Source organism: Halichoerus grypus, chromosome 3 (assembly GCF_964656455.1).
Source record: "Halichoerus grypus chromosome 3, mHalGry1.hap1.1, whole genome shotgun sequence".
Lineage (NCBI taxonomy): Eukaryota > Metazoa > Chordata > Mammalia > Carnivora > Phocidae > Halichoerus > Halichoerus grypus.
The window spans coordinates 130,798,795-130,826,488 of NC_135714.1; the positions used below are offsets into that span (position 1 = coordinate 130,798,795).

Here is a 27,694-nt window from a genome sequence, read left to right on the forward strand (position 1 = left end):
ACAAAGTCTTGTACAAGACGTGCATATATTATTTCCCCAGGGAAACACACACACACACACACACACACACACACACACACACACACACACACACACACACCCCACCAGCACCACATACCAATATTGTTGATTCACTGGGTTTCTGTTTGCTGACTGCCTGTCCTGTGTTATGGTTTCAAATTGCTGTTTGCTCCGCTAACTTCTTCAGAGGGTAAACCATTTGAAACCGTTAAAACCAGGAGCAAAAGAAATTGGCATCTGACATCCTCTTTAACTTAATTCCTCTAAGGGAGACTCACATACTTGTTTTGATTATGGGTGGGGCAAAGAAGGGATACACTTTCATATTATATTTTAAAGGTATTTTTCTCCTCAAAATTTGAATGTTATAACAGCCAGACCCTACATTGATCATTAATACTGATCAGTTCTCTAAGCACTGTATCAATTGTAAACTAAAAAAAAAAAAAAGCCTAGCTGAGGATTTTCTGGGTAAGAACCTCAGTGATGTTTACAGTATTTCTCTTACCTCAGTCTCCACTTCCATCCCTGCCTCCAAAACATACATGCACACACAGGCACACACACACCTTAAAAGGGAGCAAATGAACATTGGGCTCTAAGGAAGCATAGACAGCAGGAGAAAGAGGTCATCGACTGTCTAATTGTCTCATTCTTATACGTTGGTAAGGATTGCCTGTAATCTCTCTTACCCTCAAAGAAATCAGGCACTGCTGTTGACGAAGTGCCTGTATTTACCTCTGGCCAGGGAAATGCCTGTTGATGCTCCCATGGATATCAACATCACATGCATCCCATGTGAAAGCACTTTCTTTTTTTTGTCTTCTTTTCTTTTTTTTTTAAGTAGCCTCCACACCCAGCATGAAGCCCAAAACAGGGCTTGAACTCACACCCCTGAGATCAAGACCTGAGCTAAGATCAAGAGTCAGATACTTAGACGATTGAGCTACCCAGGTGCCCCTACCTGTGAAAGCATTTTCTATTTTAAATTTTCAGAAATCACTACTTAGCACCCAGAAAAAAAGTTTATCCCTCTTAATGGTTGGAGCCTAGTTATTATTTACTATACTTAAAGGCAACTTACTATTTCCATTTCTTAGCCTGCAAAAAGAAAACATCATTATCTCGGCTCAAAGTTGTTTAGAAAACAACAGCAATCCAGTGTCTGCATTTTGTCAATAAGATACTTGATGCAAATTTGCATTCATGGTGACAACAACAATTCTGTTGATTTTATGTATTTTACACCTTCAACCTTTGAAGGGAACAAGGAGGTCTAGCAATTTCTCTTAGAAATGGCTGTTATTAGAAGGAGTGGTGAGTCTTTGCTTTTGTCTGCCAAGCCTGTTTAACTACAGAGTTGGTAGTTGGTTTCTTTTGCAGTTTCCAATTTTAAGAGCAAAGACACAGCCTATAAATACTGAACAACTGATCTCATCAGATATGTTTTAAGAAGAACAAAGATTAAGTAAGTCTCAGTCTGTATCACTGAGAGAAAGGGTTTTAAAAATCAGTTTGATGCCTCAATCCTATCCTAGAGGGGACTTATTTCAGGGTGTCCACTGCGGTTCCTTAGCGGGTCCATGAAGTCAGCTCATGCATTAGACTTCTTCCTTACGCAAATAAGCCTATTTTTTTTTTTTTTTAAGATTTTTTTATTCTTTTATTTGACAGAGAGAGTACAAACTGGGGGAGTGACAGGGAGAGGGAGAAGCAGGCTCCCCACTGAGCGGGGAGCCCGATGTGGGGCTTGATGCGGGGCTCGATCCCAGGACCCTGAGATCATGACCCGAGCTGAAGGCAGATGCTTAGCCGACTGAGCCACCCAGGCGCCCCACAAATAAACCTCTTTTAGAACCGTAAGGTATTTTTTAGGGTGGATTCTGCAATTTGATTTATTTTGGTTTGAAGGTTTTGTTGAGGAGCTCCTAATGACAGATTCCAATACAAAATGCTTGATATAGAGGAAACCACCAGCTTCTCAGGGCTGAGGAAGGGAAGCCCGAAGAGAGAAAATGAACTGGGCAAAGGAAAAAGAGCAATCTGGAAAGGACAGTCTGGGGAGAGGGAAGACGCGCTGCAGACCAAGAAGTTCTTCCGCAGGGGTTGGAGCTGGGACTTGTGGAGGCCATGGCCGGGGCCACAGGAAGCTACGAGCATGCTCCAGAGAGGTTCGGCTTGCTGGGAGAAGTGCACGCTGGCCACCCTGCCCGCTGCTCCGGCACCCCTGAGGTTGGCAGCTTCAAGCCACAAATTCTGGGGCTGGGCTGATTTTGGGCACACTTGGCTTCAGGAGTCTTGCTGGCCTTCCTCCCAGACAGAGCTGCTGAGGTTTCTGGGATACAGACAAGCAGCCCACCTTACCTCCCAAGCACAAGGTCCGGGGAGACCAGGGTGTGGTTAATAATCAGCGTATTAGCGGACGAAGAACAAAGTGTCCTCTAGATTACCTGCCTTAGATTCACATCCATGCAGACATTGATTCTCTTTCAGAGTTGTGCTCTGTGCTACTCAACTACTTTTTGGCCGCCTAATAGGCACAACATATCAAATAAGAGCCAAAGATAAAGGCTGATACGTTCAGGGCCCACACACAATGCTGCGTGAGTGCAGCAGAACAGTTCAGACCGCAGGAGGGGAAGGTAAAATGCAGCCAGTGTCCGATGGATGATCGCCACTTTCTTCCCGTAGGCTCATGTGTGAACCTACGGATGCTTTTGAACAGGTAGGTAATGTGATGAAATTAGACTTTCGAAAACACTGGCCTGACAGTGGAATCAGGGAGAAGAGTGGAGAAGGAGAAAGGACACCAAGGCAGTGGACACAGGAGCCCAATTTAACTTCTCTAAACTAAAAAATACAGATTGGTGGGTTTCTAGGGTTGGTGTGAGAATCACATGTGGTTCCTGACACATGGCCAACAGCAAATATTTATATCAGCTCTCCCATCCTCTAATTGGGGTGAGCGGATGTGGATATAAAGTACAGATGTTAGAGATTAGACTTGTGGAAAGAGCAACAAATTCAGTGAATACTTAGATATAAGGAATTCAGAAGAGAAAAAGAACCAGAGGAAAGCCGGGATTTCAAATTTCAAAAATCTAGTCTTTTTTTTTTTTTTTAAGATTTTATTTACTTATTTGTTAGAAAGAGAGCACAAGAGCACAAGCAGGGGGAGCAGCAGGCTCTCTGCGGAGCAAGCAAGCAGTCCGAATTTGGGACTCGATCCCAAGACCCTGGGATCATGACCTGAGCCAAAGGCAGACGCTTAACCAACTGAGCAGGCATCCCTAAAAATCAGGTCTTAAGTAAGAGATACAGGTAGGATAAGTGCTAGTTTTAAGAGAAAGATGAGTTGACCCTTGGACATTGAATTTGGACCTGAGATATTACAGAGACAATATGGATTTGAGAGTCACTGACCTAGAGGTGAAGTCAGAAGTGGATTTGCCTTGGAGCTCAAGTTTTCCTGCCCCTCACTCTTCTAGACACTTCCAAGGACATACACTTAGTGTTGTGTTTATAAGTTACTGATTTTCTTTAAAAAGCTCCCTCAAGAGTTATATAAGCTTCAGGCCCTATAAAATCTGGACCCTTACAGGTTCAAGTCAGAAGACAGAACCCATGGGATAATGGGAGACAGAGTTGGAAGAATCCAGTTACTGTCCTCAAAGGACAAAAGGGGTCAGCAGAGGAGGCCAGAAGAGCAGAGAGAAGGCCTGTAGGCCAGCATGCAGCAGGGAGATCAAAAAGACTTGAGGTTGACGATGGGTCACTGGATTTAACTCTTCAAAAAAGTGGCTGATTTGAAAATGTGTACTGAGTACAGTGTGGGGGAAGCCCAGGTTGGGGGGAGCGTATTGATGAGCGGGAAGAGTGCAGTGAATGTAGACCCTTCATCTGGCCAGCCCTCCATAAAAGAAAAGGAGAGGATACCCTTCTGCTCCTCAGTTTTGAAATTCTTCATTCAACTTTTGCCTATGCAGTCCATATTCCTTTGGGATTAATATTAACTCCCTGAGCATGGATCTGGCTTTCTCTTTTAATTACATTTCCCACTCCTTGAGATTTTCTCTGGTCTTGGTTGGATCTACTCCTCATGTGTAGTGTAAGCCTGGTCAATGGCTAAGAAACAGGCTGTTGGCTGGCATGGATTTTGTTTTTTGTTTTTGTTTTGCTTTGTTTTTGTTTTTGCCCTAATAGCTTCACTTTTTCCATCCACATGGAGAATGAGTTGTGGGAGTTCAGGGGTTGAAGACCAGGGTGGAGAGACAGAAGTCATCAGGCACCAGAGAGAGGCTGGAAAACTGTGGTCTGTTATCTGTTAACCAAGTCAAAGGTAAGGATGACTTCATCCCCACCCAGGGAGCCTCTCCACCCCTTCAGCTGATTTCCGACCGGCTGGTTTGCCCAGGAAAGGTTTTCTTTGACTATGTCTCTCGCTGCCTGGCTTCACAAGTTACTTTGAAAAAAAAGATGCGATTAAACTGTTCCCCGGTTTCTTCCTGTGAGGAGTCTTTCCCAGACAGCGTCCGTTTATGCGATCTGACTTGCAGTGGACTTTTTTCTTTGCTTTGCTTAAATATAACTGAAAGACTCTTGTTACCATCATCATTGAGGAGATTTAAAAAAAAAAAAAGCAACAAACCTACAGGTTGGCAGGACCCAGGGAGGAGGTGACCTTTGGGTAGCTCCCGCTCGGCTGGGATTCGGCTGTAAGGGCTGGGACAGTGCACCCCAATGCTGCCCCAGTGCTCTCGGGAGAAACAAGCGTGGGGCAGAGGGTGGCCCGGCGCGCGCGCCTGTGTGTGTGCGTGTGCGCGCGCGCGGAGGGCGTGCGTGCAGGAGTGTGCGTGTGCGCAGGGAAGGGTGGCGGGGAGGTTGCGGCAGAGGCTGCTTTGTGGAAAACACTTGCAGGTTCGGAACCGGCTTGGCGCCTCCCTTTGCGGGTTACACGAGGACACCTGGCTCTTCTTCACGCTCGTACTTCTCTGTTTCCCGCCAGCCCTACTTCCTCGGGCGCCTTCGGGTGCGGGGAGCAGCGTGCCGGGTGGCGGCTTGCAGGCCCCCGGGGCCACGGGAAGGTGAAGGTGAGCGCCGCGGCCCCGACGTTGGCGCTCGGAGGGTGGGAGGAGGGAAGGGGCCGAGCAGGAAAGGGCGTGCTGCCCTTTGCGGCAGGCGCTGGGAGCGGGCTCGTCTGCAGCATTGTTACCTGAGGCAGCGGCTGAGCCCCGCCCCGCGTCGCCCTCCCCCTCGCGGTCCCGAGCAGCCCGGGCTGCCGAGACCCGGGAAGCGGCGTTGGCGCTGGGAGACAGCGGTGGGGAGCCAGGAGCACGCGCGGGGAGCGCGGGCCGCGGGTGAGTGGGAGCCGGCCGGCCGAGGCCGGGGCGACCGCCGCTCGGGGGCCCCGGGAGCAGGACACTCCCCGGCTCCCGAGGGCCAAGGGCGGGGATCAGCCTGGACCCCGGGCTGCGGCGCCAAGTCTCGGCTGCTGCCTTCGAGCCACAGTGGGAAGGGCTGGGGAGGTTTGCGCGCTCCCTCCACACCCACTCGGGTGTCTTTGGTGCCTGCACTACCCAGGCTGCAGAGGACAGCGATCGGTCTGTTGAGGCCAAGACGCGCGGGTCTGGACCCGCGTCTGGAGAACGAGCTAGGTCACGGGCCGCCGCCCGGCTGGACCAGGGTCGGCTAGTTTAGCTCTAGCTGCTAAGATTTTTGGATAAACCGCGCCCCCACTTGATCCCCGCCCGGCCTAAGAGCGCGCCACTGGCCACCGGGGAGCCAAGACTTGCCGCTCCAGAAAGTGGGTGCGGGGTTGGCGAGGACTGCGTCGGGGTGATGCGGGCCGAGGACAGGGCGGCTCTTGCTCTCGCACACTGGTCCTGGCCGTTCGAAGTTCAGATTAGAAGTTTCGCCGTCAGTTTGTAGAAGTTTGGGGAGGGAGCGGGTGGGCTGGTGGATTAGCTCCAGCCGCCGCGGTGCCCGTAGCTCGGGGACTGCGGGCTCTCCGGTTTTATCCTCCGACCAAACACCAGGAGTCTCCCCTCTATATTTTTTTTTTTTTTTTTTGCCGGCTCTTCACGGCTCCTATCCGCTGATCCGCAGTGCGGCCTTGAGGCTTTCTCCCCCGCGCCTGGGACCCAGACCCCGGACAGCGGGGAGGTTGTCTCCGCGAAGGTTCGAGGACTGGGCAGAGCCCGGGTTGGCGAACCAGGAGATCCCCTCTTTCGCTTCCAAGCACTGAGACACCTTCCCTCTTTAGGGGGAACCGACCCGGCTTCTGGAGCTCGTGCGGCTGCTGGGCGGAGGGGCGGGTACCCTGGGAACGGCGCCGGGCCGGGGGGAGGGGGGGCGGACCCTAAGCCCGGGTCCTCCGGGAGAGGGGGCGGGGCCGGGCGACCCCCCCCCCCCCCGGCACGCCCAGACCCGCCCGCCCAAGGGGCCCCGGGAGGGACGAGCGTGTGCGGCGGCCGCTCCAGTCGATTCTGTTCGAGGACTGGAGGACGCTCGGCGCTCCCGGGAGGCGGAGGGCCCAGTCCTTCCCGGGCGTCGGCCCTTTCGGCCCCGCTGGTTCCCGCACGGCCCGCAGCGGCCTCTCCGCCGAGCGCGCCCTCGCCCCGCCGCGGCAGCCGCCCTGGAGCCTGCGCTGCCGTGTGGGCGTCTATCTCGGCTGCGCACCGGCGCCCGCTCCCCCACCGCCACTCCTGCCGCGGCGCAGATAAGGACGCGGCTGGAGGCTCGCGCGCGCCCGCGGGACCTCCCACTCGCGTCGCTCCTGGGGATTGGGGCGGACGCGGCGCCCCCCGAGCCCTCTGCGCGGCCGAGCCGGGGCCGTTTTGGTGAGTGGCTGGGGCGGGACACAGGACCCGGGGCTGGGGGGCGGAAGGACGCGGTGGATCGCTGGCCAGTGCAAAGACCTTGGAAAGCTACTGTGTGTTCAGACTTCTGGAAAGAAATCGTGGCCCCCGGTGCCCCCACGCCGAATTTCTTCAGGACCTGGTAGTCAAACATCTGTTTGCACAGAAATTGCCCCTAATGTTCGGCCGTCTGTGACCCCCCTCTCCTGACCCACAGTTGTCTTCCTGGAATGAGTAGCGAGCGCTTCCTTCCCTCTCTCTGGAGCATCCTTGGGCGCTCCTTTGCTTTTTTTTCTTGGTTTGGGGACCTTGAGAGAAACGGAAAATGCACGTTCAGAAACCAGCGTTCTTTCTCTGCTCTCTGGGTGTTGCGCTCGGGGGCATCTGTGAAGTGTTTATGTTGTGCTGCAGATTAAGCACGCTGACTGGAGACGGTCAGGGGTTCTTTGGCTGCAGCCTGCCGTGCCAAGGTGAAGCGCTGGATGTTCCCAGCTCTGGTTCGACTGTGTGGTTGACATTCTGGGTTGAATAATCAAGAAAGATTTTGAAAGATAGGCGGTCGGGGAGGGGCCTTTCCCCAATGAATTAGTGGAAGGCAAAAATTCCGTATTTTAGAATCGCCTGTACTCTCCCCGCCCTTTTTTCTCCCGCGGATAAAAGGGCTGTGTGTTCCCCTGTCTGCTCTCCAAACCTGGCTTGCTCTGCCCATGTTTGTCATCAGAAGGGTGTGGGCCAGCCCTTCCTGCTCCCACCTCATCTGTGACACAAGTCAGAAATGAAGGGGAAAGGTTTTCTGGCGGATTTTCCTTGGCGTTTACTTTTGATTATTGTTGACCTAGAGGGTGAGTGAGCAGCTGAGCTACCGGGCCCCACTAACCCTCTTTCAGGAAAACGCTGAGCTCTGAACTGACTTTCAGGAACATGTTTTCCTCCGAAATATACTGTGAAATGAAACACATATTCTCTCTTCTTCCCTCCCGCTCACGCCCTTCATGTTTCTGACACCAAGAGCAAAGCAATGCTGGCTGTTGGGCTAGCGGGGCTTCTTTGAAGACCCTTATGAACATTCGCATTCTAAGACTTTTTGCTAGCCGATCAGCTAAGGGCTAAAGACATGACATGGTCCCAGCGTCCTCCTATTAAAAATTCACATAGTTAAAAGATGCTGTGTTGAGCTATAGCCTCTCTAGAGGGTCCATCACTCAGACACACCCCTGATGGCTCATGATCAGCACTCAGGGGGCTCGAAGAGTTCTCATCTTCAGAGCCTTACAGTGGCAGCTCTACATTTTACTCAGGGCTGAACCTTTGTCAGCCTTTAGCAGCTGTCCTCCCTGCTGCTGAGGTCCCCAACCTGTAGGTGAGATGTTAAATACAAACCTGTCTCTGTCTGCCCTGGGGAGATTGATGGGACCTTTGACATTTTCCAGACAGAGCCAAGGCTAATTCCATTGTCCCTCCTGGCAGTTGGCAGCTGTGAGAAACAGCAGTGTTTTCAGGGCTGTGGCATTACCTGTGTGCTAGCACACTTGGAGAGTGTGCGTTTGCATCTTTACTGTGGACCATCCCCTAGTAAATCAAATGCTCTTTGTGTATCCTCTGTTTTCATATGTTATGAGACTCTGGAAAGGGTTAGAATGTCTGTCTGCACTCTCTTTTCCTGTGTCTCTTTGACATTGGAAATCCTGCCCAAAGGGAAAGCCCTATCAAAGTCCTATTGAAGCGGGTAGTAAAAGCATTAGCATCTTAGCTAATCATTGCTGGAGAATTTATTCATTAGGAGCTGTTGGGGGCCTAGGATCCTTATTTGTTAGCCTGGGAAAAAATTAGCCAGACAACATACCAGTAACAGTGTTGTAAATTTTATTTTGTTCTTTCAACTTTTAAAAATAACTGCTTTCTCGGGGCGCCTGGGTGGCTCAGTTGGTTAAGAGACTGCCTTCAGCTCAGGTCATGATCCTGGAGTCCCTGGATCGAGTCCCGTGTCGGGCTCCCTGCTCGGCGGGGAGTCTGCTTCTCCCTCTGACCCTCCCCCCTCTCACGTGCTCTCTCTCATTCTCTCTCTCTCAAATAAATAAATAAAATCTTTAAAAAAAAAAAATAACTGCTTTCTCTAGATGGGGCAGTGGTTAGAATTATGCCAGCCCCTAACCTAACACATGTCACTTCTTACTTTGACAAGCCTTTATCTTGTCCTTCTTCTGTGCAGTGCACAATACTCAAAAAGACTTGCGTCCTTTGGAGCTTTGGTGGTACAAACTAATGCTGGTGCACAACCTGGGTGTATGGGCTTTCTCACTCTTTAGTATCTCTGTACTTGCTGTATGAGGTTTAATGGCACATCTGTGGATGGACTTATGCCGCACCGAGTTATTGCTTTCTAGGATGGAGACTTTTTAAGGTTATCGCCATTCTTAGCAGGAATAATCTCTAAACGAGTCAGCATATCTGCAGTTGGAGGTGACTTGGAGGATTAACAACTCTTCAATACATGAGATATTTTATGTACAGAAGTATTTTAAACTATGCAAGGGTAAACTGCCAAGATTACCTGTGCAGTCTTGAAAAACGAAGAGTTCAAATGTAACTATAAACTGTAATTGACAATGAGTCATTGCTTAAGGGGTGCCAACTGTGAAAACAGCCTGGTTATGCCCCTAATGGTAATTATGAAAACTCCTTTTAAAAGCCAGTTGCATCTCAAGTGAGCTGTAAGTTGGCTTGGATAAATCATTTCAGTTTTACTTTCTAAAAAATTACTTAGTGATGATGGCTACACAACACTGCAAATGTACTTAATGTCACTGATACACAATTATAAATGGTTAAAATGGTAAAAAAAAGAAAAATCCAGTTAGTAGCTCGCAATGCTGTCTTCTACCTGTATATAGTTTTCAAAAGTTAAATATTCAAATGTTTCATAAAAACATTTGTGCTTATAATTTATTTATTTATTTATGGGGGGGCAGAGAGAGAATCTTAAGCAGGCTCCACCACCCCTAGCACAGAGCTGGACGTGGGGCTTGATCTCACAACCCAGTGATCATGACCTGAGCCGAAATCAAGAATCGGATGCTAACTGACTGAGCCACCCAGGCGCCCCTGTTCTTATAATTTAGAGATAATATAATATATAATCACTTGAAGAAGGACAAACTTAGTAACTTAGAAAGCAAAGAATGGGACTGTTAAAGGCATTTTTCTACCAGCCAGGAACAACTTAGCATTTTATCCATAAACCCAATACATATTTTAAAGAAAATATAACACCTGTGAAAGTAAAGAGAAATCATATATACACATGACACTGGTTATTGTTGGTAATAACGAACTATGTACCAGGCATCTTAGTACATGTATTAGCTCGTTCATTCTTATGCAAAGCAATGAAACAATATATCTTTATAGTATACATAAGGATGCTGAGACATAGGTTCAACAGCCTACCTCACCTCAGATTGCACATCTAAGTAGTAGCAAACCTGAAATCTGAGGATAAAACAGTCTATTTCTAGAGTCTCCACTCTTATTCCCAAGGCAATCCTGTCTTTTATACATGGTTCTGTGTAAGGCATTTCATAATATTTGAATTAGTGCTATCAGACAGTTTACTCCTGCACAACCCAGTATTATTTGACCACTGTGTGTCTGTAAGTGTGAGCTTTGACAGTGATGCTGTAAAAGGGTAATTACACTCAGAAGCCCAGTGTAAAAAAGCCTCTCCATGTGACCTGGAGGAAACAGTCCCCTTTTTACACTCCTACATAGTTGGGGAGCTCACTTCATCGCCTGCATGGAGTCCCTTCTACGTCCTCCGTTAATCTGGCCTTACATCTAAAGAAATGTGGTTGTTTTGACCTCTGTTTTCACATCAGGTCCATAACAACTCAGTACCAAAAACAAACATTTAAAGGCCAATAAAAACACAAGTCACCAATATAACTCAGTGACTGTGTGGATAAGGGATAGACCTGTGGCAGGTATGATGCGAGCAGCATATACTTGTGTGTATGTGTCTTCTCTGCTAATAGTATCACAGAAGAAGCTGAAGAGGTAGAGGCATGAAGTTCTGATTGTTTCTGAAGAGTGGCTTAATGAGAATCTAAAATGATAGCATTGGCAGCAATGAGAGAGGTCATGGAATGGATCCCAACCTCCTAGTTTTACAAAGGGCAAAATGGAAGTCTGGGAAGGTGAAGTGACTTGTCTAAAATGTAAACAGTAGGGGCGCCCGGGTGGCTCAGTGGGTTAAGTGTCTGCCTTCGACTCAGGTCATGATCCTGAAGTCCTGGGATTGAGCCCCACATCGGGCTCCCTGCTCAGCAGAGAGTCTGCTTCTCCCTCTTACCCTCCCCCCTCTCGTGCTCTCCCTCTTTCACTCTCTCTCCCTCTCAAATAAATAAATAAAATCTTTAAAAATAAATAAAATGTAAGCAGTAAAGTTTGATTTAGAGCTACAACCTTTAATCTAAACATCTAGTATTCTTTTCTCTGTTAGCGGGGAGGCCACATCACCAAATGGAGCAGGAACATGGTGGCCCTGACTCTAGGGGAATGAGTTTGGTCGCTATTTTATCATTTCCAAATGCCCTGCCACTTCCATGCAAGGCAAAGGATACCCTTTGAGCAAGTGATTGGTAGGGGACATGTCCGTACAGGAGAAAGGCAGGGTCGTCCACTAATACCTAATGCTTCAGCCATTTGGGTAATTTCCCTAGGGGTTGGGTATCCATTGCCCAAAGAAAATGAGCCAGTTAGTGAACAAGTAGTTTATTCATAAACTGAGCAATACTTGCTGAACCTATAGCAGGTTCTCAGTCAATATGTGTTTTATTGATTAATGGAAGGTTTCCAAGTTGGGTTTGTTGGCTGCTCCTTTGGCAGCATTTCCAAGCAGTAAAATTTTGTTTGGTTCACATTTAGAAAAATATCAGTCCCATTTTTTGCTCTTTTGGATGTGTTTCCTCTCATTGATTGTAATACCCAGCCACTCCAGGAGGACTGGCATGAGGCTCTGAAGGGAATAGCTAGCATTCAGATGTTTTCCTGTACCGATTTCAAGTTGTTTTATCTCTGTAGGTTTGGAAGATGACACACAGCACAGTTGCCTTTTTCTCTGGCAGCCGACCAGCGAGTGAAAAAGTATGACACAAGTTTGATGTTTGTGTCTGCTTCCCCAAGGCCAAGAAATTATCTCCTTAGAAGGCAACAGTACTATGCATGTTATGAATTGTGTCTCCTTGGTCAGCGATAAAGAAAATGGGACTACCACCGCGGCAGCCGGATTCATGATCGGGCAGACAGCACCGACACCCCCTCCTCCTCCTCCTCCTCCTCCCCCTCCACCATGTCCATATTCAGGGGAGGGATTTCCTCCCTCTCCTCCTCCTCCCCACCCACCGCCACTCCCCGGGGGGCCTCCGCTCCCGCCTCCCCCTCCAGGACTACCCCCAGCTTCTCCCATGAACGGCTACAGCCACCTTGGTAAGAAAAAGCGGATGAGAAGCTTTTTTTGGAAGACCATTCCAGAGGAGCAAGTTCGCGGCAAAACCAACATCTGGACTTTGGCCGCCAGGCAGCAGCATCACTACCAAATTGATACAAAGACCATCGAGGAACTCTTTGGGCAGCAAGAAGATACTACTACCAGGTCTTCCCTTTCTAGGAGAGGAGGGACTTTAAATTCATCCTTCAGGGATGCTAGGGAAGAGGTAAGAACGGATCGGATCAGGGAGGGATAATCCTCCACACGCTGCATTGTTTTGTGTTTGGAAGGGTGTGTACATTTCAGAACTTGCTAAAGCACTGAGAAGTAAGATAATGTAAGTGTGTGTGCTCTGGAAATGATAGAAAGGGCCTTACATGATGAGCCTGAGCTGACTAGCAGAAAAGTGTACGAAGCATGCATGCCACATCCTCCCAGACATCCCGGTGGATTATGACCTCACGCTGAGAACATGCTATGTGGGGCCATCGTTGTTTGGCCTCTCAGCACTGCCCTGTCTCCAGCAACATCTGCTGCGGTTTCCCCTGGTGGAGCAGTTCCGCCGAAGTCCACGTTATTAGTCTCTGTCGAAACAAAAACCTGAGTTCCTGAACTCAGCTAAGTGAGATTAACTGGAACTTTCTGAGACAAAATGCCCTTTGTTAAAGACACCCTTAACTAATATGCATCCTGAAGATTTTATCCCTATTTTTCCCTCTAGTTTTCCTTCCCTAAGTGTTAGGAGAGAGCCTTCATTCCTCTAAAGTGTGGCCATTGTGGAATAGAGATTTCCAGAGAGTTTAAAGCATAAAGCTAGTTTTAGGATTTTCTAGCAAGCATATTGCCAGTTAGCAATAAATGTCTTACACTGAGAACAAAGTAAAGCTGGCAGGTTATAAGAAGTTCACTGAAAGCATGGCTTCAGAGCTACCAATTACCATATATTATAGAAACTGAGTTAAAAATTGCATTTGAAAGTACTCTGTTTAGAAACAAAGTAAATTGAGAAACCTCTGCTTGCTAGCAGAAGTACTGAGGAAACTAGAGATTGAAAGGAAGGAATGTTGCCCACCAAAAAGAAAAAGTGGAGGGGGGGCAACAAATGTATCATTTTTTAAATCTATTCTACAGAAGCAGAGAATATAGGTCAAAGATGGAGTGACTCAGGTAAGAGAGTGGTCAGGGCTCAGGGATGAGGTAGCAGCTCTCTGCATAATTGAATTCTCAAGCCCACACTATTGACCTCTTTTCTCTGTCTGGCTCAGGAGCAGGTTAACTTCTCTCCATGGATTCACTTGGGGGTCCTTGAAATTGGTGGTATGGTCCCCTTTTGAAATAGCCAAGAGTCTGTGAACTATAAAATGCGGAGAATACTGGGATTAGAATTAAGTGTGAACTGTGAAATAAATCTGAGAGGAAGTCTTCAGGACAACCCCTCGGCCCTACCCTGCTGAACTTGGACTTTTCCTGTTCTTCCCTTTCTGCAGAGCCCTTTTATTTCTTAGCGGATCCTTTCAATATTGGAAGGAGCAAAAAGTCACTTCCTTAGTATCCTGGCCTTCGCCCCAGCTTCCAGCAGAGACCCCTTGCTGTACAGTAGGGCGTTTCTCACCATTGTTTCCTAGTTCCCCCTACTTCATTTCAAGAATTTTGAAGGAAAGAGTGGATGGGTACAGTGGGAAATTGAGCGCACCTCTCAAGGAACCACCCATAACAACCAGAAGGGGGTCTAGCTTACCATGCTACTAGGGAAGCAGCTACCAGGTTAGAATGCGTGGCCTCCTTTATAGATTGGAGACACTTATTTTGGCGAACGATAATTCAAGGGGCTACAAGGAGCTTGCAGCTTTATGTCTGCTAATTCAAAAGCAGGTAAGAAGCACTCAGAGAGGGAGGGAAGTAGCAGGGGGTGTGGCATCTTGCCCCAACTACAGCCAAAGCAGAAATGTCCATGTCTAGGCCACATCTGAGTTTCAGGAATAAAAAGAGTCTTCCCCTCATCTCTCTCTACCCCCTCACCCTAGGTAAGTCTTTACTTTTTCTTTTTTCCTTTCACTTAAAAAATACCTGGAACCAAATAATTATTATTTTTAATTGTGATAAAATACACATTACATTTACCATCTTAACCGTTTGTAAATGTACTGGTCAGTGTCATGAAGAGCACTCACATCGTCCTACAGCCATCACCACCACGCACCCACTGAAATCTCCCTGTCTTGCAAAATTGCAACTCTGGACCCACTCAGTCATAACTCCCCATTCCCTCCTTCCCTCAGCCCCTGTCAACCACCCTTCTACTTTCTGTCTCTAAGAATTTAACCACTCTATGTGCCTTATGTAAGTGGAATCATATAGTATTTGTCTTTTTGTGACTGGAGCATTTCAGTTTGCATAATGTCATTAAGGTTCACCCATGTAGTATGTGTCAGAATTTTAAGGCTGAATGATATTCCATTGTATATTTGTACCACATTTTGTTGATCTAGTCATCCATCGACGGATATTTGGGCTGCCTCCACCTTTTGGCTATTGTGAATATGGGTGTGTGAATATTTTTAACACTTATAGGTCCTAATCTGAGAGAAGCTGCTAGAAAGAAAAATTAAATCACCATGACTGTGTGTCATAAGATAATCTAACTTTTCAACTCTTTAGAACTCAGGTAGGATAAATAGGTTAGGTGGATGGATTTAAGTGTATATTAGGCAATATTGTCACATAACAGAGGGTTATCCAGAATTATTTTCAATTTCTCAGGCTATCTCCAACATGGCTAGAAGTATTTTATATATATATATATATATTTTTTTTTTTTTTTCGGTAAAAGAATACAGTACATGCTATTTTCTTCCCTCATTAGACTTTCTTCTAAGAAAATTACAACTCAGCAGAGTGATAGTTTCACAAGGTCCGGTAATAAGTCTTCAGTTTACTCAGAAGGAGTAAATGGAATCCAGGGTTGAAAGCACTAGTTCTCACCACCTGTCTGCGTGGAGTGGAGAATACACTAAACAGCATGTTTGGCAGAGGGACCTATCCTGAGCCTGAACACCGTCCATAATTCCAGAGGTTCAAACATGTCAGGGATCAGATAATGTCCTCTTGAAATACAATAACCTCCTGCAGAAATGGCCTGCCATTATGCGGTTGGCTCCTACTTTAAAGCGCTTATAAAGCATTACAAATTAGTTTTATTATATTCCAGACAAAGAAGTTGCTGGAAGATAAGGAAGTGCTGGGTTCAGGAATGGCTGAATTTAGGAAGAACAACACTCAAAAAAGTAAATTAGAACATTTAGTAAGGGGGAAGGGAGGAAAGGTTATGAAATATTATAATCCTTGTGTTTTTGTTACCTAAAAATTAACTTGAGGAGGCTACAAATGTTACAATAGTAATTAAACCGTAATAAAGTAATTAGAAATAACAAAAATATATTACTGGGGATAATAATAAAAAGAGCTCTTTGCGGAGTTCACTGACCTCATCCCTGAGAAGTTCCCTGTCTGTCACCACTGCTCCCCAACCCCCTCAGAGTATTGCTCACACTGGTGGGTTGGGTCTGTACTTGTCTCCCTCTAGAATCTGAAATGCTCTTAAAGGGTGGGACAGTCTTAGCCAGTTGGTATCCTCCAAAGTAAATTAAAGGTAATTGAGCTGACAGAACTGAACCAAGGGGGCAAAGGGAGTACTTATCAGTATGATAGATCAATATGATCAAAATTGGGATTGACAAAACACAAGATGAATGAGGCCTGAGGATGTATTATAAAAACAAGGTGACTACAGTTGATAACACTGTGTTGGATAATTGAAATTTGCTAAGAGAGTAGAACGCTGTCAGTTTTCCTGCTGTTTGGATGAGGCTCTTAAATGCTCTCACTGAAAAGGAGGAAACCAAGATAACATGAGGTGAGGGGAGGGGAATCCTTCCACCATGTTTACATATAGCAAATAAGCATGATGCACACCTTAAATATCTTACAATTTTATTTGTTAATTATACCTCAATAAAAGTGAAATAAAAAAGGAAAAAGAAAACACATGAGATCATTCAATATAATGTCTGTAGTAATCTTTACAATTAACAATAATACTATATAAGAAATAACTAAAATTGCTTATTAGGAAAAGAGAGAGGAAAAAAGGAAGGATGGAAGGAAGATTGCTTTTATAAATTTCTGAGAAATAATATTCTCCCACACTAATTCAGGTTATCGGTTATTCTTTCTCAACTTTTGTTATGTTCTCAGTATCTTCTAGAATTCTGGGCATGCTCAATCCAGAACTACAGAACTAGATGAGTATTTGAAATACATTTGAAAGAAAAAAAAAAAAAAACTTCAACTGGGTTTTTATTTTTTTCCCCCAAACCCAGGCTGGAACATTTCCCAATTGGCAGCCAACCAAAAATAAAAAGAAAATGAAAATGGGAAAAAAAAAAACCCAAAAAACATCAAAACCCAAAAGCTATGTCTATATAGGAGGGTACGGGAAGATTTTTTAAGTTTTGCTTTTCCAAATTTGATGTAACATTGAAATAAGCACTACTTAGTGGTACTTAAGCAGTCCAGGAAGCCCTCTTTGGCATATTGAAACAAAAGTGGTTTAACAATTTCTTCTTCTATCTTGAGGACATGATGCTAAGTGAAATAAATCAGTTGCAGAAGGACAAATACTGTATGATTCCATTGATGTGAGGCTCCCCAGAATAGTCACATTCTTAGAGGCGGAAAGTAGAAGGGTGGTTGGCAGGGGCTGAAGGAAGGAGGGAATGGGGAGTTATGACTTAATGGGTACAGAGTTGCAATTTTGCAAGAGGGCAAGAGTTCTGTGGGTGTATGGTGGTGACAGTTGTACCACAGTGTGAGTGCTCTTCATGACACTGACCATTTACAAATGGTTCAGGAAGGGGGGTCCTGGCTGGCTCAGTTGGTAGCATATGCGACTCTTGATCTTGGGGTCATGAGTTGGAGCCCTACGTTGGGGGTAGAGATTACTTTACAAAAAAATGGTCGGGGTGCCTGGGTGGCTCAGTCGGTTAAGCGTCTGCCTTCAGCTCAGGTCATGGTCCCAGGATCCTGGGATCGAGCCCCACATCGGGCTCCCTGCTCCACGGGAAGCCTGCTTCTCCCTCTCCCACTCCCCCTGCTTGTGTTCCCTCTCTTGCTGTGTCTCTCTCTGTCAAATAAATAAATAACATCTGTAAACAAACAAAACGGTTAAGATGGTAAATGTTAACGTGTATTTTACCACAACTAAAATGCAAAAGCTGTTTCTTCCTTGGAAGAATATGGGAGGCAGATTGTGTAGGGGATTGCTCATAGATGAATGTACAGGAATTGTAGAAGAAACGAGGAGTGCTTAGAGTTGTGGTGGAGCCAGCCACAGCCTCTCCCAAGTGCTGTGGTCTCAGTGCTTCAGAGGGAGGCAGAAGGACCCTGGCCAGCCTCGCAGTCTGTGGGGACCCTGTTTCTCTAGCAGCGCCCGCCTCACATCCTAGTGGGAAGTCCTCAGTTGAGCATATGGCCTTGTATTTCATTCCCTCGTTCTCCAGGGCTGGCGTAACTCTTCAGTGGGCCTTTGATGGGAAAGCCCGTGAGCTCTACAGTAACCTGGCTGTCCCTGTTGTGACAGGCCCTGACTTCAGTGGGGATCCTGCCCCCCTATCCTGCGGTGCCCAGAAAAGTAGATTTTTGTGGATTGGAACTGGGGGGCAGGGAGGGAGCCGGGTTAGTTCATCCTTGTTCCTGAGGCTGGCTTTTGCAGCCTGCTCTGGATGATTCCAGAACACCGCCCAGTCCCCCACGCAGGGGTTCCTGAATTGCCCTGCTTTGAGATGGCAAGCATTTGGGGAGTAAGATAAGCTAATTTGCATGTGAAACGATAACCTGCTTTAAAAGACTTTAACAAATGCAGTGTTACGCTGCTTTAGAAGGATCGAGTGTGACAGCCTGTGAGGAGGAGCCTGCTCGTGCACTAGGCAAATCTGAGGATGCCAGGAGAAGAGTGGGACTGTCCCTGGAACGCTGTCAGTTTTCCTGCTGTTTGGATGAGGCTCTAGGCTTTGTTTGCCCTGTAAGGTGCTTGGGGATGGCCAGCCCAGGTTTTTCCTTCAGAGTATTGCTGAATTCTCTTAAATTCCTTTTTAAGATTTTATTTATTTATTTTTTTGTCAGAGAAAGCGCGAGAACAAGCAGGGGGAGCGGCAGGCAGAGGGAAGAGGGGAAGCAGGCTCCCCACTGAGCAGGGAGCCCATGCAGATGCGGGGCTCTGCGGGGGCTCGATCCCAGGACCCTGGGATCATGACCTGAGCTGAAGGCAGACGCTTAACCGACTGAGCCACCCAGGCGCCCCTCTCTTAAGTTGGTGGCCAGTTTCTGAAGCTTTGCTTCACGCGGCGGAGGCAGCCACTACCCCAGGCTGTGGCTTCTCCCCTGTGTCAGGGGCATGATGGCAGCTCCTGAAGGCTGTCTCAGCTGTGAGAACATGATTTCTATCCATCATCCCACACAGACAGCCCTGGAATCACTAGGGGACTTGGCCAGGCCCTGTGGATGGCTTTCTATAGATCTGCCCCCATTCCTTGAGTGGATACCAGCCCGAGGCTGGTGGGAGAACATTGCCGCTTGTCTATACCCTAGCAATATTAAAACTCACAGGAACTAGAGAAGGAACCCGAGAGACCCAGGCTAGCATTTCAGGTCTCGTGTTGCTTTGGGAACCGGATAACATGACATCGCTGAGGCTTGGTTTCCTTATCTGTCAAAGAGGAATAATAAGAATAATTTCTCGATCACTTTTCCAGGGGTACCAAGTGTCAGGGGGTTAGGGGTGGAGCTTGGAGTTGGGGGCAGGAGAGGGTGCTGCCATCCAGGGTCAAATAGAGCAAGAGGTGGTGATTTAATGCGAGAAATAGAAAAGAAGTTTTTTCCTCATTCTGGGTAGAAGTGAATGCCAAGGAAGTTCTTTGGATATGTATATCGCTATATCAATAAACATGTTCTTACTTGTGGCTTTTTAATTGATGAATTATACACTTGTTTTCTGTCGTACTAAATTTAGATTCCTCTGTTTCCTATGAGCTTTCCTCTTTAAAGGGTGTTAGGTTTGACAGGTTTTATTCTCTCCCCGTCTTCTCCCCTCCGTTCACGCTGAACTTGAACTGCATCCCTGGGTAGGATTCCAATAAGGAGCCTGCCCTGTTTGCTTGTGAGTTTATTTTATGGCTGGTAGGTGATTGCACGAACATGAAATAGACCTCTAGGATAGTAAATAATGTGATTGTTTAAGATTAACCTTCAAAAGAAGACAGCCATACTCTTGTAAAAATTTAACCTTATAGCCAGGAAGTGCCATTAAATTTGGTTAACAGTTCTTACTGCAGCTTATAAACTTACAAGCAGGCCTAGAGAACAGGAACTTAATCTGAAACCTGATTCGCTTTTGTTCACAAATGAATCACATACATTTGGAAAGGAAGAGAATCATAACAACATTCCTGTTTTAGCTAGTCTCCCTTTACCAAAAAACAGATGAGAAAAAACCTGTGGCAGTTTTAAGGTGATCTTTCCTCCATGCATCTTGGATGTTCCCTTCCAGAGAAATGGCTTCTGTATGTATGTTTGTATTTATTTATTTATTTATTAAGATTTTATTTATTTGAGAGAGTGAGAATGAGAGAGAGAGCACAAGGGGGGTAAGGGGTAGAGGAAAAAGCAGACTCCCTGCTGAGCAGGGAGCCCAATGCTGGGCTCATTCCTGGAACCCTGGGGTCATGACCTGAGCTGAAGGCAGACACTTAATCGACTGAGCCACCCAGACGCCCCGGCTTCTGTATTTAATAACAACATCCTCCCCACCCCCTGCCCAAAAAAGGTTCTGTCTAATTTCTAGTCTGATAAAACCCTGCCCAGTTACTAATTTTGAACAGGTAAAACCTATTGCAGCCCAAATCTGGGTTTTGACAGTATATTAGAATGGTACCATATTTCATTAAATCAAAGCTGCTGTGCATTGTCAGATACATCCTGATTGTAGAGATGTTAATGTGCATCTTAGACTTGGTGAAATACAGCACAAGAGTTTTCCTTTTTAAATTCCAAGTAAATTGGGCGCCTGGGTGGCTCAGTCGTTAAGTGTCTGCCTTCAGCTCAGGTCATGATCCCAGAGTCCTGGGATCGAGCCCCGCATCGGGCTCCCTGCTCAGCAGGAAGCCTGCTTCTCCCTCTCCCACTCCCCCTGCTTGTGTTCCTGCTCTCGCTATCTCTCTCTCTCTGTCAAATAAATAAAATCTTTAAAAATAAATAAATAAATAAATTCCAAGTAAATAAAACGTAGGAAACTTTCTTACCTCCCCCTGAAGGACGATATATGAAGGACATATATTCTTTCTCAATGAAAAGAAATTTATCTTTTAGAAAAAAATTAATTTTATTACATTTCTTAAAATAACAGTACTGGTCCTTCTACATCCCTAAAGCAGAGCTTGGGACTCTGCAATATCTTGAGTTATTTTTTGCTTTCTTAGTTCAACTCTCATATAATCTAGCTATGCTAACACACCTGTTTTTCAAATTTGGGCTTTTAAATGAAGGCTATATTATTCTAAGAGGAAATAGCTAAATTAAAAAAATTTTAATATACATTGTTCATTAAAAACTATGTAAGATTAGGGGCACCTAGGTGGCTCAGTTGGTTAAGTATCTGACTCTTGGTTTCAGCTCAGGTCATGATGTCAGGGTCTTGAAATCAAGCCTGGAGTCAGGCTCTGCCCTGAACATGGAGCCTTCTTAGGATTCTCTCTCTCCCTCTGCCCCTCCCCCAGCTCATGCACACACACCTTCTCTCTCTCTCAAAAAAAAAAAAAAAAGTTACATAAGATTAAAATAGATATGTATAGTTATTATAGTTAAGTAAATAGATCATTGCAGGAAGTTTGGGGAGATGATAATATTTTAATATTTGCAAAACTGTGTTAGGTATATCGATTAATAACCAGATTTACATATTGGAAGTTATTCTCTTATAAATTAGTGTTGTATTTTGATAGGTTTTAATTCTCTTCTTCCCTCCAAGTCTTCTAATTTGTAATAGCCTTATGTGTGTCTGGTTTTTTCCAGATTACTGTCTTGGATGCAAAACGGAGCATGAACATTGGGATATTTCTTAAGCAATTTAAGAAGTAAGGTTTTTGCACGCATTTGCAACTTTAGGCATATCCATGCTGTCAGCATCAGTCTGTGGGTGTGGCTGAGCTGAAAATTCAGCTCCTAATATGAGCAAAAGCCATTCCTCATCCCTACCTATCCTCCTCCGGCACACAGCGTGATGAGTGTGCAAGCGCCTGTCGCTCTCTGCTGTTTTCCTGCATGAAAGCATACCCTGCGTGAAGGCTTGAAGTACAGGCAGAGTTGCCTCAGAGTGTCTGCTCAAGCCTGTCATGCCAGGGAATTTATAAATTCATCTGTAATGTTGCCCCTCAGTGGAGGGTGGACTGGTCAGAAGACAGTGGTGAAATGCCAGTATTCTAAAGTGGAAAGGAGAGGCTCTCCAGAGTTCCATGTGACCAAAGGGGATTGCTTTTGTTCTTCCAGAGAAGACTCCCGTGGTTGCTGCCACTTTCAGCTTTTCTGGGATGCCCAAGGATGGGCTTCTGGGTGAACGGGCCTCCGGGTGGTGTGTCAGGATCCCCACTTTCCCTGGCACTGGGGCTCCTGTGATCACTGACAAAGCACATCCCCCAGACTGGGAAGAAGGTGGGCTGGAAAAAGGGTAGAGGTGATTTGTTTTAGTTTCCACTGACTTGTGTTTCTTTGGCACTCCAACAAACGTAAAGTGGAATCTAATTAATTGTCTTTTCAAGGTCTCCTCAGTCCATTGTGGAAGATATTCATCAAGGAAAGAGTGAACATTATGGATCAGAGACCTTGCGAGAATTTCTTAAGCTTTTGCCGGAGTCAGAGGAGGTAAGGAATTTGGCACAGGAGTTTTAGATGTTAGGAGCAATGATCAAAGCTCAATATTTTTCAGAGTGTCAAAACTCACATGGGAAGGGCACTCTGCTACCCAGAGCCAGAGTCTTCCCACATACAAGTAAAAAAGTGACCTAGTATAAATTGTGGAGTTAGGGAACCTAGGTTTAAATTGGAGCTGTGCCCTTGCTTGGGCAAATTTCCTAACTCCAGTGAACTTAGTGTCCACACCTGTATAGTGAGGGTGTGGGTGCCTGCCTCACGGATTGCCAGGAGGCGGAAACCCTAGTTATGCATCGAGGATGGTACCTGGCACATGGGACCTCAAGAAACTTCGGTTTCCTTTTCCATTACCAATGATGGTTTTTGCCGAGGCTGCACCCAGGTTATTTTATAAATATGTATACTTTTTATACATAAAAATAAAAGGAAACCGCTTCTGGATAAAATGCTCTAAAATTTTGGAGAGGTAGGTAAACTGTTAAGAAACGTTGTGTCTGGAATTGACTTAAAGGTGAAAATTGCTGTGATAGCCATGTAGTACCGCAATATAGGTATTGATCTTTTTTTTTGGACTGAATTAACTGAACCGTTGAATGGTTGGGAGCTTGATAGGAAAAAAAAAACATCGGAAAAACAATTTTATAAAGCCTTATAAAATTGTGGGGCGCCTGGGTGGCTCAGTCGTTAAGCATCTGCCTTCAGCTCAGGTCATGATCCCAGGGTCCTGGGATCAAGCCCCACATTGGGCTCCCTGCTCAGTGGGAGGCCTGCTTCTCCCTCTCCCACTCCCCCTGCTTGTGTTCCCTCTCTCGCTGTGTCTCTCTCTGTCAAATAAATAAATAAAATCTTAAAAAAAAAAACCTTATAAAATTGTAATCTTGCCTTTTATTTCTGAAGAATGGGGCCCTGAAAAAATTCAGTAAGAAATTACATGAATATATGTGCTTGTGAACATTTGAATAATGTAGAATCTTACAGTTAAGTTATCCTTTTACCCACACTGCTGGTTCCTCTCTTCCCCATCCCACTCCTCTTCCCACACAGAATTTATGGAATTTGACTTTAGTGCCATAAATAACAAGAGGGGAATATATCTGTACTTTTTCTTTTATGTCAATCAGTGATAAACTTGCAATGCCAACTCAAGGGTCTTACTAGGTAACTTGAGTATTCTGGGTGTATTTGAGGAGCTGAACCTCTCTCTATGTCAGGTTTTCTGTTTGCAAATTAAGTGTAATTTACCTAAGCCAAGATTAATTACCAGCATTTATTAATGATAGTAAAGGGTCCTAAAGTCTTGAGGGAAATGTACATCAAATTCTAATTTACCCTGGATCTTATACACTGAACAGTCCCTTAGTCTTTTTTAATGTAGAGAATGAGAGTTTCAAAAATCTTTAATTAGGATGGGTAGGGTTTAATTAATTTGGATTTTAAAAAGATTGAGTTGTTGAAATCTTATTCCTCTTTGGGCTTTTTTTTTTTTTTTTTTAAGATTTTATTTATGTGGGGCTCAATCCCAGGACCCTGGGATCATGACCTGAGCTGAAGGCAGATGCTTAAGGACTGAGCCACCAGGCGGCCTGTGAAAAGCTCTAAATTTCTAACTAAAGGGAGGCTAGGCGGGGGAGAAGCTGCCAGCTTCATACCATGGTAAAGAGGTGGGACAGTAAGGCCGCGTTTTCCTAATATCTTCATTTCTAATTTTAAATTCAGAGGTGATTGGAGAACGCAAAGGCTGTGGGAGACTCGGGGATTTTTCAGAGAAGCAACTTAGCTGTCAAGCCTCCCATGTTGTTGAGTTGTGTGTGGGGGGGCATAATTCAAAGGGGGGATGTTAAGGGCAAGATGACTGAAACCCACCTGAGCACTGTCCGGCGGCCGGAGGCATTCACTCTCCCCCAGACAGTTAGCCGGTCCCGGAGACAGTGTCCTGCTGGGATGAGACGGAGCCCTGAGACCCTGCGCTGCGTCCCAGCCACTGAGCCAGGCACAGCTGCCTGTCCTGTCACCCTCCTGCTGCAGGGTCATCCTCAGCCTGAATATCCGACAGGCTTGGTCACACTTCTTCTTGTTTACATTACCAGCTCTGGGCTTCAGTTCACCACACCCTCCACACTCAGCTGGGAGCTTCCTTCAGCAGGAACACCCTGACAGTCCCCAGGGCTTCTTGGCGCCCCTCCCAAAACCACTGTGGGGATCTGTGCTAGCAGAGGGCGTCTCGGTGCGGGCCAAAGCCACCTCATGACAGATGCCTGCTGCAAAGGCCCCCTGACCTTGCCACGAGCGCCGCGTGGCCCCTGGCACCGCCTGGATCAGGGCCGGCCCCTGAGTCTTGGGTAGAGGGTGGAGGATGGGGATGAGGCCAAGGAGGAGCCAGGGCCAAGTGAGAGAGGTTTAGGAATGTAGCAGAAATATGTTAATAAATGCACAAGTGTCTGCGTAACTGCATGTTGCTAAGCCTGTGGTGTAATGTTCTGTGCTCATTTTTAGCACAGGAAGGGACTAAACATCTATGGAGTGTTGTCCCTGTGTTGCAGGCCCTGGGCAGGGCAGAATCCAGCCGAGCGAGATAATGTGTTCAAGTGTGTAGCCCAGTGCCTGGCACATAGAAGGTCACTCAGTCATAGCTCTGATGATTTGGGGTACCTTTTGCATTGAGTCCTCCCAGCCACATCGTCAGATACTCCTTATGGTACGGATGGGAAACAGGCTCACACAGGTTCGCTAGAACTCCTCTCACGTGTCCCTCCTGGTCGATAGGCCAGAGAGGAAGGTGGATTTGCACATGATGCGTCTGACCCCAGAACAGTTCCTTCTGCTACACCCCCACTGCATCCCTTTGAGGAAGGAAGGGCAAAGGTTCTCAAAACCCCACCTCGCACTGCGCGGCCTTCCTCCCAGCCTTTTCATCACTCCTGCTGCAGAGCAGAGCACCGGTGTGAGTGTCGCTTGAGTGATACTGTAATCTTATCAGCATGTTGAAAAATAGGAGCGGAAACGGCCCTTTTTGGTCATGCGTTCTCAGCTGACAAGCCAGCAGAAGGTTAATTTGTTTTCAGGATTTCTCTGCCCCTCCCCACAAATCACTGGTCTGGCATGTTTGTTCATCTTGCTTTCAACTCACGCTTAAAATTTGCAGAGGAAGAAGACAGACCCAGAAATAAAAGCCCTGGGAGGGGGTTCTTTGCCATGAAAAGTATTCCTGTGGCCAGAGAGGGACAAGGGAGAGGTTGGCATAGGAGCCGGGTGGATGGTGGAAGGGAGCCCCGACGCAGCCCGCGAGCCCTTCCTCCATTGGGGCTGGGGCCCCATCCCTGCATCACTGTCAGGGATAGAGGGCTGGAAGGTGGTAGAAGTTTTCTGTTCTCTCTGGCAGCTGGTTGGTTGCCGCCTCTGACATTTTTATCACCTCATTCCAACCTTCTATGCCAACTCTGCCCCTGGGGGGTGGGGTGGGGAGAATGACCGGGAGGAAGCCCCAGGGTCTTCCCTTGGGGTGAGTCTGTTGGTGGGAAATCTTGCTATTTCCAGGCCATGTGAGTGGAATTAGATGGGATGAAGGAGGTCTGTCTGCCCTTTGGAATGTATGAGTCTTAAGGAGCATGCTGTTTGCTATTAGGACAGAAACTGGGCACAGCCAGGTCGTAATGAGAGTCACTTGGCTCAGCCAACAAAATTATGCCTAACAATGTGTGATAAATGCTTTTTGATGATGACGAGAATGCACAATAATTATAGGGTTTGTTCACCTCTCTTTTTTTTACCTCCTTACCACTGTGAAGGTACCATAATCCTTCTTAATGAACACAAGTCTCATTTTGAAATGGAATTCAGAACTGTATACATGGCATTTAAATTAAATACTATCTTTCCATCACCATTCTCTTGAACTCCATAAACATTTTTAGCTCTTTATATAAGTGAAGGAGATTAATCATTGTTCAGTTACAGTTGAGCACATGTTTAATGGAAATATCTTCCAAGTTTATTTAGCATGACCTATTCTATATGCTTTAGTCAGGAAATTGTGCTGTTATTTTCAGAAGCTTTGCACATGCTGCATAGATGGTCTTATAAAAGGTACAACCTCACTCTGCCCCTTTCCATATATAGTGAATTGCTAAACTCTAGTTCAGAAGGGATCAGGATTCATCCTATGGTTTTCTCTGTTCAGCAGCCAGGCACCGATTTGGGTTTAGCTAAACCAAAAATTCCATCTGCCCTTAAATTGAGTATGACTAAAAATAGTAAATTCAGTTTAGGGCCCTAAAGGTAGGGGAAGTAATGCAATTCTATAAATGGCTATTTTCTGCCCATTTAAAAAAAAATGTAGTCTTAAGCATCAGACTTAAGTCTTGGGTATGCATCTGCACTGTGACATTTTGTATTTTCAGGTAGTTGATGTAGATACTTCGGATCTTTGCAAATATTTCCTCCTCTGTTTTTGAACTATCATTTCCTATTTTCAAGACACTGAAAAGTCATGTTATTTTTATGGGCACCCGCCATAATCCTGGGGATGGAAGAGAGTAAGCTTTATAAAGGTAATGAAAGATGGTAAGTGCTCATTGGCAACAGTTAGCTGCAGAGGTAGGCTGTCTACTCGTAGTCCCAAGGTTCGATTTACCATAAAGTGTTTTAGTTGGAAGACGCTCTATGCCAGTGGATGTAGAAAAGTTTCTGCCATTGGGCCAGTCCAGTTCTCTGTGTGAGGGAGGCACTGATTTGCTCTGATGCAGTTTGAGAACTTTCTCTTTGCTTCCATCCCCACCTACTAGCTGTTTGGCTATATTCCTGTGTCAGAACTCTTTCATTTTTCTTGGCTACGGTTGAAGGAATAACTTTTAGTTGAGTTTAATTTTTTACAAGAGTAATACATGTTCATTGTAGACATTTTAGGAAACAAAAATGAGCAGCAGAAGAAAATAATAGTCCCTGTAATCCTGTCACCTCGTGCGGGTGGGGCCTTCTAGTCTTTTTCCCCACACCTATGGTGTGTGCATGGAGGGTGGGCGGGGGGGGGGCGGGTATAGTGGACGCTTCTTTTAAAATTTCTAGGAATGGGATCTGACCATACATCCTGTTTTATTACCTGATCTTTTTCATAGGGGGAGGTCTTGACATTGACCCATCAGCTGCTTGAGCCATTTTCCTTTTTCTCTGCCACTGGAGAGCCAATGTGTCCACGCCTCAGCACACAGTAGCCCCTTGCTGTAAGGCTATTCTGTGTGGAGGGGGACTTGGCCAGAGAAAGGTCTGTTAGCCCTCCCCCAGTCTGAGAACTTTATGTCCAAACTACCCAAAATACTAAGATTTTTTTCATTAGGGACCTAGAGGACCATGTTATAAT

At 46.1% G+C, this 27,694-nt stretch overlaps 1 protein-coding gene across 3 annotated transcripts in view; it reads left to right on the forward strand.

The window, feature by feature from the left end:
* Positions 1-4,736: 4,736 nt before the first annotated feature.
* FHDC1 (FH2 domain containing 1) overlaps positions 4,737-27,694 on the forward strand; it is a 41,257-nt gene continuing 18,299 nt past the window's right edge. The window contains exons 1-4 of one of the 3 annotated variants that reach the window (XM_036103586.2): positions 4,737-5,111; positions 11,958-12,589; positions 21,487-21,548; positions 22,230-22,332. In XM_036103586.2, coding sequence (XP_035959479.2) covers positions 12,095-12,589; positions 21,487-21,548; positions 22,230-22,332 — 660 coding nt within the window. In that variant the 5' untranslated portion in view covers positions 4,737-5,111; positions 11,958-12,094. Of the gene's footprint in view, positions 5,112-5,257; positions 5,379-6,500; positions 6,861-11,957; positions 12,590-21,486; positions 21,549-22,229; positions 22,333-27,694 lie in introns of those variants that run through there. The other 2 variants (XM_036103589.2, XM_036103587.2) reach the window with 2 other exon arrangements.